The following is a 13,183-nucleotide window of genomic DNA, read 5'->3' on the forward strand; positions in this document are numbered from 1 at the left end:
GGGATGCGCCGCTAGGGGGCGGCCGCACCTGTCCTACGCGCGCTTGGCCGACGCTGCCGCTTTGTACCGGGAAGGCAGGCGACGGGGATCCTTTCGCTTCGGCATCTGTGGTGTAAATTCATGAATTAAAATTAAGGATTGGAGGACAACAGAGGGAAAATGCGCTTGGATTTAGGTGATTTTCGAAAAGGAAGAAACCAAAGAAGTGACACATTTGCAGAAGCATTGACTGACTACTGGAACACTGCGCCTGGGTGTTTTACGAGAATTTGTACTCCAAAAAACTTTAAGAATAAATCTCATGTTGTTAAATGTTGAGTGTTTTTCGAGTAACATCTTACAGTATGTATTTAGTGCTCTCAGTGCGGAAATTTCTTAAATGTAAGTAAGTCGTCCGCCATTTTGAATTGTTTCCTGTAGCAGGATGAGATCTTAGGTGCCTATGTTTCCCGGAGTTCTCTTCAGTTCTTTCTGTTTGATCCATAGGTTTGTAAGTTACCAGTCAGTATTATTGTTCAGAGACCTAAATCCTCCGGTGAAAATTTTTATACCTACAATTATTAATACAAGAGAAAATACATGTTGGGGTTATCCGTACAGTCATTAATACAAGAGAAAATACATTATGTTGTTTTTTTCTTCATCCCAAATATTATGGAAGTGAAAATTACATATGACAACTGATATTAGAATGAATTGGAAACAGCATTGCTGGAAAGGTATAAAGTGATTTTTTAGCCTGATCAAAATCTTCGTGTTTCATTTCTTGGTACAGATTACCATTTTTAGGTAGCTGGTAATGCAAAAACGCTTTGTAAAAACAAAATTTCAGGTCCAGCAATAAATCACAAAACAATTTTATTTAAGCTTAAAAGTTAAGACTGAGTTCTTGGAAATGCATGCCAATTTGTGTGATTTGAAAATACAAATTTATTGTGAAGTTGTCTTTTTTTTCTGCTGTGGATTTGCATGGATTTGATAGGGGAATTAGCCTATAAATTAGCAAAAGAACATGTAATAGCCAGTTTTCCATTTAGGTTAATATTAGACCCATGTCCATTTTTCGGGGGCAGTTTTTGTTTCTCTACTTATCATCCCATGAATGCAATATTGCAATCCAGTGTGCCTAATTTCCTAAAGAGCTTTAGAAATTAAACCAACACAAGGCCTCTTTCTAATATTTAAGGGAAGGGGAACAATATATCAATAAGTTTTATTAGATTTTTCTGTTTTACAAATAACAGCTAACCATTTTGTGATGATACGATATATGGATTTAAGAAATTGAATCAATTTGTAATGCATAGCAGTTATTGGAACTATTAGTAGGTACTTCTCTATAGATCCGGAACCATATGATTCAATGATTATATTTCTATTCTTTTCAGATTGCAGCATGTCTTATTATGTATGTTCTGTGACCAGTCTTACTTCACAAAGAATGAAAATTGTTGTGGAATTAATCAGGATTTCCAATATAAAGTTGACTGGTTAATAGGGGAAAATATGATCAATCTTCCACTTTGTAAATGAAGCAGATTGATTTAAAATGGTTGTGTTCAAACGTTTTTAAAGTGACTTATTTTAAAGAGTGTTGCACATGTAAGTTACAAAAAGCCACCAGAATTTTAGTTAATACAGAATTGTTTCTGTGTTGATTCTGAAGAAAGAAAAAATTAAGCAGATATTACCTATCTGAAACATCAATAATGCTTGTTATCTGATGTCACTTTTGGAATTTATAACCCACAGCTATCATAATTTACAAAAATCATGATTAAGGAGAAAATAAGTTAGTAAATAAAACATGTATGTATAACAGTCTTTAGGTTTAGTAAAGGACTGATGTCTTTAAAATAATTGAAGTGCTATGCACAGCTATGGGGACTATATTAGCAAACTTAGGTGAGGAAATGACTTATAAATGTTAATCTATAGTTGACCTGATTGAGGAAAAAGAAAAGTGGGAATACAGAGATGAATCAGCTTGTAAGTAATTAAAGCCATTGATTATAAAAGGGACATTAAGGTTTTTGGTCAGCTGAAGGCTTTTCTTATTTGGTGGTATTTGGTACAATTTAATTTTCTTTTGAAGTTTTCAGATGCTCAAAATTTTATGTTTAAATGTTTTAAACGTGTACTTAGTATCTAATTTTCTTGCCTTTTAAAATTTTTCTTTATGAATCAGTACTATTTTCAATGAACTACAAAGTAAAATTTCTAGATTGCCAAGCAGAACAATGAAAATTCTTTACGTTCAGGTTGATTGATACAAATATATCTAGAAATATGTCATATATAGAATTACATTGGGCCGAGAAACTTGCCCATTACATATGTGTACAATAGTATTGTGTTGAATCTGACAGTGAGTCTATGAAGTCGCTGACCATAGTGCTGAATCAAGACAGCCATATTGGCCACTGCTAAGTCTAACTGAAAACTGTGGAAATTGTATTGAGGTTCAAGTAGCGTCATGATGGTGGAGATTATGTATTTCATATATTTTTTACTTAATTAAAAAACTACCATATTGCATTGCAATCATCTAGAAATTATGGTAGAGAAATTTTATCTTGGAAGTACATTGATTTACTGTACAACATTGATTTTGAATAATATCAGTAAAATCAATAGGATCAATGCTAGACATTTTCTTTTTCTTTGAAAGCTGCCATTTGCAGATGATGACAAGGATTTTTAAACAGGTTTAAGCATCTAATGAGTTACTCAAGAACTAATTTTAGTTGATACTGCAATAAGGTGGAGTATAAACTTTCATGTTTTCAGTTTTTGATTTAGGTTCATATTTTGATGTTGGTTTGAAATTATCAAACATAGCCAAATTAGAAATTACACATGAAACAAATTCCACTTAGAAACGATATATACAGTTTTCTGTGTAAAGAATAGAAGTTTTGAATCTGTAATGATCTTGACCTAGCACTTTTGGGAAATTTTCTATTCACAGCTGAACTCACCACAAGCTTTCATTTCTCACAGTTATATATTGCGCCCTACATTGTGTGAGATGAACACTGATATGAAATAATTGTAGAAATTACCTGAAAAGAAATGTAATACATTTAATATTTCAGTAAAAAGTACTATTTTAAGTATAGAATTTTGACATTATTTTACTAAAAATAGAATGGGTTGATATGCAGGATCATCAAATTAAGGGTCAAAGGTGACAAACCAGGACAAAGGGCATGCAGCTCATTTTCAAGCAATCAGTTTCTAGTTTTTTTATGGCTGAACAAAAGCTTAATTATGTAGAAAAAAGAACTTAGTGTTGAGTGACCAGTTTTAATGGTAGAAAAACACATTTTAAAATTTCTAGATATTTTCAAATTACTGTTTCTTTTACCAATGTATATGGGAATGCAAGAGCTGAAATACTTTTATATTTTTCTGATACTTTCATGCATTGTTTAGACTTTTCAGAAACATTTTAAGTAAAATGATTCTATAGGTTAAAAATAGACCTTAGTGTTGTTGTATTTAAACTTTCAGAAAAAAATATGTAAGTTGTAGCTTTTAAAAACACTATTGGGTTAATCTCCTTTGCTGTTAAAATGGTGTATCACATTACACCACTGGGTCACTGTTGGTGATGTAAAGATGAACATCTCTATACTAAGATGTTTTTAAAAATGTTTACTGAATATATTTAGAATGCACTGAAAGTTCTGTTATATCTCTAATAATAAAAGTTTTAAATTTTTAACAGTGTTATATTAAAACTTAAAATGTCCATAACTAAATTTTTTTATTATTGTAATGTTTTACTTGGTATCATTTTTAATATATCCAGAAGCTATTTTAAAGTTTTTATCTGAGAATTATGGTGGGCCTTCAAAGTATGTGTGATTAGCTTTATAAAGAGGAATATTCTGATACTTTAAAAAATTTAAACCACTATTGCTTTTAAAATCTTTCTTCTTTTTAAGACAATGTAAGCGATGATTCATCTATGAGCTTTGTTATATAAAACTTGTCTCACACTTGGAAAATGCAGACATTTGCATTAGCTGTGGCTCAGTTGTGTTGTGGTTCAACTGTGCTGTTTATATTTAAGTTAAAGAAATGTGTTTATCAATTAACATTTGCTCCATCATCATTGCCTTCACATAATCTTGACAGTATGTTAGTTGGCTGAGGTTGTTATTCATTGAAGTTTTTATTTTCTAGAGTAAAATTTTTTTGAACACAATGACAAAAGCTACTTATATCTTACATTGAAACCAATAATATTTCAATTTGTAAAATGAGGAAGTTCATTTTTGTGATTCAGCATTATTACAAATATTACCCTCAGGTGGTTTCATATAAGTTAAATCATATACTTTGTAACTAGAAAAAAGATGCAACTTGGAAATATTTTTTCCTAAAGTAATATGTAATTCTCAATTCTCAAAATACTTTTCAAAATGTTATACCAAATATGAAGCTTCCTGTTGTATAACACCCATAATGTAAGTATTTAGTTGAATAAAATCACATGTAAATATTTGTGTTAATTTACTTTTTCATAGCTTACTTTTTACCTATATATAATCAAAACAGTATAACAACAGTCCAGTTATACCTGTAATTACAGTAGGAAGTTTAGTAAATTGCAAAATAACTTACCCTGATTTTGTTTAAGCAGCATTTGAATTTAATCTGTTGACTAATTTGCAAGAATAATTACAGTAAGGTTTTAATTCACATTAAGCATTCTTTTAGAAGACAGAAAAAATTTTAAAAGCACCCATGTTCACTTCAGTGTTGAATTTTCACACCTAATATTTTATTTGATACATGTATATATTTTAAGTTATAGTTGATGTAAATAAGAATTATGATTTAGGTTTTACTTTGTAGAATGTTTGCTATATGGTTTTAAGTACAGTAGTGTCATTTAAAAACTTTTTCCCTAGCTGTTTTTCTAAAAAAGAAAAATTACATTATTGTCTGCTTTGCTTTCCAAAGAATGTACTTAGTACAGTGGTAGTTGAGACATACTGTAGATTCATTTTTGTTACAACTATAATGTGAATATTTAGTAAATTATAATGTCCTTTGCAATTACGTTATTTTTTTTAAACACTGGTAATAGAAAGAAAAATGAATTTAAAGTACCAAATGTTGAGAAATTACAGTAATGAGAAGTAATGATGTAAGTTTTCTTTTGGTGAATTTTATTCTTGATTGCTAAATCATATTTTATTGACTTTAACTTGCATTTTTTTTTTTTTGGTACTGGGGATTAACTTGCATTTTATTAGTATTAGAAATAAAAGTTACAAAATATAAATCGAGTTGAAATAAAGTTCTGAATAATATTTAGTAGTTTATTTTTATTATTTAATTCTCTGGGCTTAAAAGTTTGTCAGTTTTTGACTGAATAAAATTATTTACAGTAATAACTATCACTGAGCTACATCCCAGCCCCTATATACTTATAATAAAATTAGAATTATTTTATATGTATATATTTTATATTTCAGTACTCAGATGATCAGGTACCTATTACATTTTTTTCTTGTGAAAACATTTTAATAAAAGTTTTATAAACAAGTCCTTTCCTTTTCTTTCCTCCATAAAAGCCATTGTAGAGATTATAGAACCAGCTACAGAAATTAAGTTATTGATTCATTAAAAAAAAAATATTGTAGCCAGGGGTATTGGTGAATGTCTACTACTCTGAGAGGCTGAAGCAGGAGGATTGCAAGTTTCTGCTCAGCATGGAAATTTAGTGACTTAGCAAGACCTGTCTCAAAAAAGCAAAAAAAGGGCTGGGGTTGTAGCATGAAGCTCAGTGTGAAAGTCCTGGGCTCAATTTTCATAATGCAAAACAATAACAACAACAAAACAAAACATTTAACACTAAAGAATGCTAGGATTACAAAAATGGGCTAAACATTCAACAGTCTGTGCCACCACAGAGCATAGAGTCAAGTTGGGAGACAGAACGTGTTCATGGGCTGTTTAAAGTATTACACAGTACTACATAATTGTATTTAGCATGAAGCAGTAAGAAAAAGAGCTCAACATGAAGTTCTAAATGAGCAACAAGAACTAATTTATTGAATGAGCAGAGAAATCTATTCCAGGATTTCACAGTTTTAATTTCTAATAAAAGTGACTGAAAATTATATGAAATAAAAAACCCATGTATGAAATATGAATGTTTTAGGAGAATCCATGCATTTAAATAATTATTTAAATTTTTACTACTTCAAAGGTGGTCACATGGATATCAATATTTAAATTGTAAATAATTGTCAGTGTGCCAGCACACACCTGTAATCGCAATTACTCGAAAGGCTGAGGCAGTATAATTCCAAGCACAAGGTCAGTTTGGACATTTAGCAAGACCCCATCTCAAAACTGAAAAGGCTTGGGGATGTAGCTCAGTGGTAGAGAGCACTTGCCTAGCATGTGCAAGGCCCTGGGTTAGTACAAAGAAAAAAAATCATTTACCTGTCTTTATTCCTATTATAGTTCAGTAAATATTAGATAGATGGATTGTAATACTTGTATTTAAACCTAATTCTGTTTACCAACTCTTGTTTTTGAAAATTTTAGACAATGAATGAAATATGGGCTGGGAATATAGCTTAGTGGTGGAGTGCCATGTGGAAAGCCTTGGGATCTATCCCCAGCACCTCTAAAACAAACAAAACCACTTAAACCAGTAAAGTACATGAACTGTCTATAAAATAATTCCATTTTCCTTTTCCTTTTTTTTGAGTCAGGGTCTCTAAGTAGATCAGGCTGGCCTTGAACTCACAGCAACCCTTCTGCCTCAGCCTCCTAAGTATTGGGATTACAGGCATGAGATGCCACGCCTGGCTTTAAAGGGATGATAGTACTGAAACTATATATTTGGATAGTAAAAAATCCTAACGTCTTTATCATTCCAGTTGACTGGCTATTTTTAAACACCAAAAGATTATTGTTCTTGAATTAAATAACATTTTTTAGCCAGCTCTTATGTTGGTTGAGTTTATTAAATTTCTCACTTAATTCATCCAAATTATTTGAAATTTTTTTTTAACCAAATCTTATCTATTATGTTCACACATCTTTTAAAATGTTGGTTTGAACTTTTCTGTAAATATAAGTAGTAGGATTAAGCATAGGTTGTGGGCTCTTTGAATAAAAAGCATAAGCTAAGGTTTTGTTGCAATATTTATGCATAGTATTTAAATACACATATAAACCAAATGTGCAAAATAAAACTTGATTTACCCTCAATATAAAGGAAAGCTCTATTTCAATAAATTTTAATAATGAATTTTATTAAAGTTAGGGTTTGTTATTGTGTCTTTTGGTTGTAAACAGGATAACTGAAGGATTTAATGTATAAGAGGTTCATGTGTCTTTTGTTCACATTTTTCCTCTATTCTTTTCAAATCTTACTCAGTGGGATTGTCATCCTTTGTAAGAAGATTCTTGGGTCAACAGTCAGTAGAACTCTGCACTTGGAAAAGCTTCCATTTCCTTTTGAGAAGAAATTAAATTACAGCTTAAAGAATTCACACATAATAATCTTGTTGAAAAATGTATATGTTAGATTCAGGCTCTAAAATTTAGTTAAGAAAAGAAAGACAACCCTGTGTGGTAGCAGGTGAGTGGATGCATGTTTAGACCAATCTGTTTTCCAAATCCAAGGGTAAAAATTATTCAGAGCCCAAGGAGTTTCCCTTCCAAGTGCTATTACTGGGTGGCTTCTTCTAAGTGTCATTGTGTTGTGGCATCTGCTAGTAGATCTACTAGAAATATCACTGTATTTTTAAAATGGAAACTAGTGTTGCTTTTTAAAATCTGGCTTTACTCATTAAATGGATTAGTATTTGAGTAATTTTCTCTCAAAAAGCATTTGAATGTAACAGACCCAGTGTCAGTGGTATAGTACCATAATTAATTTGTCATGATTTATCATCTATAATACATCTGAAGAGAATAGTCAGGTTCATCAAAGAACACAGTATTGTAGGTTAGGTAGATTTTATTTGTAGTGGAGAAATCTTGGGATTCTTGAATTACACTGTAAAATTAAATTTATCAGAAATTTAAACTATTGTTTATGAGTTGTGATCTTTACATTTAATGTTCTTGTTTTAAATGTTTTTTAAAGCACTGTCCTTTAATAGAAATAAAAGGCAAGTTTATACCAATTGGTTATCTAATTTTGCTAGGTGACTCTTAAAATTGTAAAAAGAAAGTTTACAGGTCATTTCAGAGTCAAAACCTGGGTATTTTATTACTTTCTAATGAGCCATTAAGCTGAAGAAGAGGCAATTAAATAGGCAATTAATGTAGTACTGACTTGAGCTCTCTGATTCTAGGTTCTTCAGAAGACGATGAGGTCATTCAACCAGGTTTCATCAGCCCCAGGTTATTCTGTTTTTTTAAAATTAAATATTTTACTTAACTAATGTTAAAAGATCATGACAGACATCTGAGAGAACTTGAGAGATTCTCAGGAATTCTCTGTTTTGACTTTCCCCTTAGGCAAGATGGTCAGCATGTCTCACTGTATCCTCCATCTACATCACACCATCTGTAAAACTGATATTCCCACTAGAATTTTGTGGGTAGTATCTTCTAATTGATGCCTTTTTCCCTTAATTTTAGCAGTATTGGATTTTGTAATTCCCTTTTCAGTAACTCAAACTAGATAGATAACAGTATCTAAGTGGTTGTGGAGATGAATGAAAAGTATTCATGACTTATTCTTATTTAAATTTTTAAAATTCCCAATAGGCACTGTTAAATATCTGTTGAATTAAAGATAGAGACACTTTACTGTTTTCAAATAATTCACCATAACATAAATAGCACAACGTATTAGACTCTTGAGGTAATCTGCCTAATCCAGGAAGCTTCATTTGTATAGCTTTTTATGTACACATATCAAAATTTGCTCCCTATTATATTACTGTAAAACTGAATCATTGCAACTTATAACATTTAAAACTTAGACTTTTGACATGTATTTTCTTATAATCACTGAAATTAACTTATATATTTTTCAGTGACAGTTTTATTTGATAATAATGATTACTTCGATTTTGCCCTGATGAATTTAATACTTTAACTTATCTCTTGACTAGTACTAATTTGAAAAAACGTAAGAGTTGTGATATGGCAAAGTTTTCGAGCCCTCATAGCTACCCATAAAATGATGTTATCCTATTAAGTTTATCAAATAACTGAATAGCCAGAGGAAAGCAGTAAGGATAAAAAATTTAATGGAGGGAATCATAATAGGTACTGTTATTGCCATTTGATGCATACTTTTTTTCTAGAGTGAATCTGTTAGCATGGAAATGATACTGAGTATCATGAAAAAGAAGATTCTCAAAAGTTGCTGTCATCATTTTAATATACCAACTAGTTTCCCTTATTATTGATTATGATTCTTTTCTGGGGCAGTCCAAAGACATTGTTCTTTTCTTTTGGGAAATAATGTTAGCACCAATGTGTTAAGCGACTGCAATAAAGTTTCATGTCTGTGTTTCCTTGTGATTAAATAGGAGTTGGAAAGGAGAGGCACTACTTTCAGCAAAGGAAGGGTTATTTCTAGAGATGACTTTTTTTTTTTTTTTTTAAACTGGAAGACTTTGAAACTGATGCAGTCTCCTCACTTTGTTGATGAGGAAACTGAAGCCAGTGCCAGAACTCTGGCCTCAGTTTCTAGCTGAACGTTTTTTCTCTCCACATATTTGCTTCCCACCCAGGAATCTTTAAAGCCTGATGATTTCTTTTCTTTCTTCTTTTTTTTTTTTTAAACTCTCCCACTGTTCTTTTCCTTCCTATATATGATACACCTCTCTTCGAATAAAGTCATAATGTAAATATTAAAACAATACCTGGGAAACAGTCCATGCTGTTCTTTCAGTGGATTATTTCCTCTGATGAGAGAAAGTTTTAAAGAACAAACTTTTATTCACAGCTTTAGAGGAGGGAGAATGAATTGTATATTTACATTAGTGTCCCCCCTTACAATATTTACTTCAAAAAGATCTTTAAATTATGAAATGTACATGTTCAAGTGATACAGGTTGAGAAATATTGCCTTTTGTGTTATTCTGAGCAAAATAATGTAAAGCTTCTTACTACATAATTTTCCTAACCTGTTAAATTTAAGATCACTTAAAGTATTTATGAGCAGAGTGCAGAAAATATTTGGAGAATTTGTAAAATTTTAATTTTTTTATTGGGAGAAAATCTGAATACATTAGTTTTTGCTATTCCAGTTTGTTAAAAAAAAAGGTGTTTTCCCCAAAATGGTGGTCTTCATGTCTGTTTCATGTGAGTTTTGTTTCTGTAAATACTTTGTTGGAATATAGCTGACTCAAAAAAAGAAAATATTTGCAAATACTTGTTTTTAAAACAGAAAGGCAATTTTAATAGAAAGCTGAAAATTTGTGCTAATCTGTTCCACAAAATTCCCACAATTTTACTTCATTATTCCGGGAGGAATGTGTTCAGAAGATACTTAAAAGAAAGTTTTAGGAGTTCTTACAACTGAAATATTTTGAAGAGAACAATTGTTGTTAAGCCAGAGCATTTTTTCCCCCCTCCAGATAAGAAAATGGATGGGAACCGATTTTTTATTTTGGAAACAAAAACAAAGTGCCCCCATACCCTGAAGTGACCAACTCTTAAGTCGGGTACTCCTTTCCTTTGAGTCCATGTTTTAAGAATGTGAAGAAAGTCATTACTAGGCAGCTTACTGAAGGGCAGTGGGGGGAACCTGGAAATGTTACCCCGACGTGCGGTCGGCAGCGTTGAAGCGGGAAAGATCACTCCAGGACGGCGGTGACCCCCAAACCGCGCGGCGCGCGTGCACCCTCGCGCCGACGGCCCTCCCAGTGCTCCGAAGTAGCTGGCCGCGCTGCTCTGGTGGCTCGTCTTCGGTGGCTCTGCGATCGGACGGATGATAGGACGGTGCCGGGTTTGTTTGAAGACGGCTCCATTTTAGACATGGCCTGGTCGGGCTGGGGGCAGTCGTTTTCCTGGGTTCTTCTGATTCTCCCTCGCCCCTTGACCTTACTTATCTTACATTTAGAAGGTTCTGGTGTCTCACTGATAAAGATTTCAAATTACAAATGAAGTGTATATGAAAATTAAGTAAAAATACCAAAGTGTGCCCAATGCTTTTGTCTTAATGGTAAAAGCGAGGGTTTCTTTTTGTTCTTGGAGAATACACGACAAATGTAAAAAGCTAATTAGTGAGACTTCAGCCTTTGGAATGGCTCGACTTCTAGAAAGGAGGTGTCGACGTGTTGGCTAAAGGGGAGGGTGACTGGAAAGAGAAAGGTGAGAGGACTCTGCGGGCCAGGGTGGGAAGAAAGGGCAGATTTGCTGGCCCCTGGGGCTTGGCGACCCTGGGGCTCCAGCTGCGCCAGAAGACTCCTGCTGCTGACTGCTGCGCTCGGACCGGTGTATTTGCAACGAGGAGAGGACACAGACAAGTGGAGTCGCTTCCAGCAGTGCCACAGCCCCTCCTCTCAGTTTTAAGAAGAACTGAAAAACCCAAGCATTGTTTGTGCTTTAATAGAAGTCACACGTTGCTTATAGTTGAAAACGACGACGCTGGACTCTGGCACCTCTCTCAGCTCCTTGCATTGGGAGGGTGAGGTTGAGAAATTGTGTACCTGCATTTTTAAAAATGGGGAAACCTAAAATTGTGATAACCACCATACATATGACAGATTATTTCTTTGATCCTCCCCTCCCCGTTTTGATGAGTCTGGGTAGCTACTTAAATGCATTTTAAAGACATTTTGAAAGAACTATGATAAATTAAGCTATAAAACATTTGGTTTTTGTAGGTATAAAACATGCGTTTTGAGTCAAACACTGGTCTTTCTGGCACTAAAAACAAGTAGGAAATGAGAAAAAATTAAAACCAGAAGACTTGAGGAAGGTGACAGATTGGAACGGATTGTAGAAGAATCAGGACCATTTTATGTGAAAAAAGCACTGAACTTTAAGTTTATGCTCAGTTTATAAAAGGCTTTAAGGCGCACAAGATTTGGGGAGGGGGAAGAAAAGACAAATCTGTTTTAAAAGACTGAGTGCCATATCCATGAATTGGTAATTCACAGCCGCCTCCTTCACTTCTCTCTCTTTCCAACTTCCTTCCCTCCTTTCTTACCTTTCTTTGCTTTTGCTCTCCCTTTTCTTTATCCCACCCAACGTATTTAAATATATTTGCCTTAATTTCTTTGTGAATGAATTTTAGAGATTTCTCAGGGTTCCTAGTTGGAAAAAACCTTCTACACTACTTGAAAGGCTGATGTCCTTCTCAGGAAATGAATGAGTCGATAACCTCTGACACCAGTGACCAGTCCGGTGAACCCTACCTTAATTCCTCTAATACTGGGAGCCCCCAGCCAAGCACAACTGTGAATCTTTTAACTACCCTCCCATCTTGTTCAGCTATGGTATTCCACACCTCATCTACATGTTGATGGGTTTGAATATTGTCAGATTTAACAATAAACAAGGATTGAGAATGCACTTACATATTGTTTCTAACTTTATGAGTAAACTTTTCTAATTCAAAACAAACGTAGATAAAAATGTTTTTACCAAAGTATACTGGTCTGTGAATTTTTTCACTCAGTTTTTTTTCAGATTTTTTTTCTGATGTCATGTAGATTTTTAAAAAGTAATTCTTTAAAATATAAGTTACCTTTGTATTTTGTATTACATGTTAAACCTTGAATGCCATTGTTAAGGCTACTTCCTTATAAGTCAATGTAAATTAAGTGTAACAGTAGCAGTCAAATTTATATTATGAAGTAATGGCTGGCAAATATTTTGTTAGCAAATAATGTTTTCAGGTTGTGGAGCTTTTGTTACACTTACAAAATCATTTGGTGGTTTACACTTTTGATTTCCTGCTTACCAGCTAATACAGTATTTGCTACCCTCAAAATAAATAAAACCAAAAATTTGCCCTTTCTTGAGAAACAACGAAAGAAAAAAACAGGTGAAAAATCTTTCCAGATTGATTGATTTTGACACCTTTTATCACAAACAGCTGAATTAACTTTAATATTTTTATATGCAGCCATTTCACTCAAGTCTAATCTGAAATTTTTAGTTGTTTAATATGAAAAAGAGGTGTTAATAAGCATATGTGCTTTTTCAATAGGTTTTTCATTCAGAA

At 32.9% G+C, this 13,183-nt stretch overlaps 1 protein-coding gene and 1 long non-coding RNA gene across 2 annotated transcripts in view; one reads left to right on the forward strand and one right to left on the reverse strand.

Annotated features, from left to right (window-relative positions):
• LOC147822594 (uncharacterized) overlaps window positions 1-13,183 on the forward strand; it is a 23,248-nt gene continuing 10,065 nt past the window's right edge. Inside the window, exon 1 of the long non-coding RNA XR_015445401.1 lies at window positions 1-8,391. This is a non-coding gene — a long non-coding RNA (uncharacterized LOC147822594). The remainder of the gene's footprint in view (window positions 8,392-13,183) is intronic.
• LOC147822595 (uncharacterized) overlaps window positions 10,382-13,183 on the reverse strand; it is a 51,260-nt gene continuing 48,458 nt past the window's right edge. The window contains exon 4 of the mRNA XM_087196029.1: window positions 10,382-11,660. Coding sequence (XP_087052155.1) covers window positions 11,578-11,660 — 83 coding nt within the window. The 3' untranslated portion in view covers window positions 10,382-11,577. The remainder of the gene's footprint in view (window positions 11,661-13,183) is intronic.

This window comes from Heterocephalus glaber, unplaced genomic scaffold (assembly GCF_053883595.1).
Source record: "Heterocephalus glaber isolate CG9 unplaced genomic scaffold, H.glaber_assembly_v1.0 deba00001610, whole genome shotgun sequence".
NCBI classification, from domain to species: Eukaryota; Metazoa; Chordata; class Mammalia; order Rodentia; family Bathyergidae; genus Heterocephalus; species Heterocephalus glaber.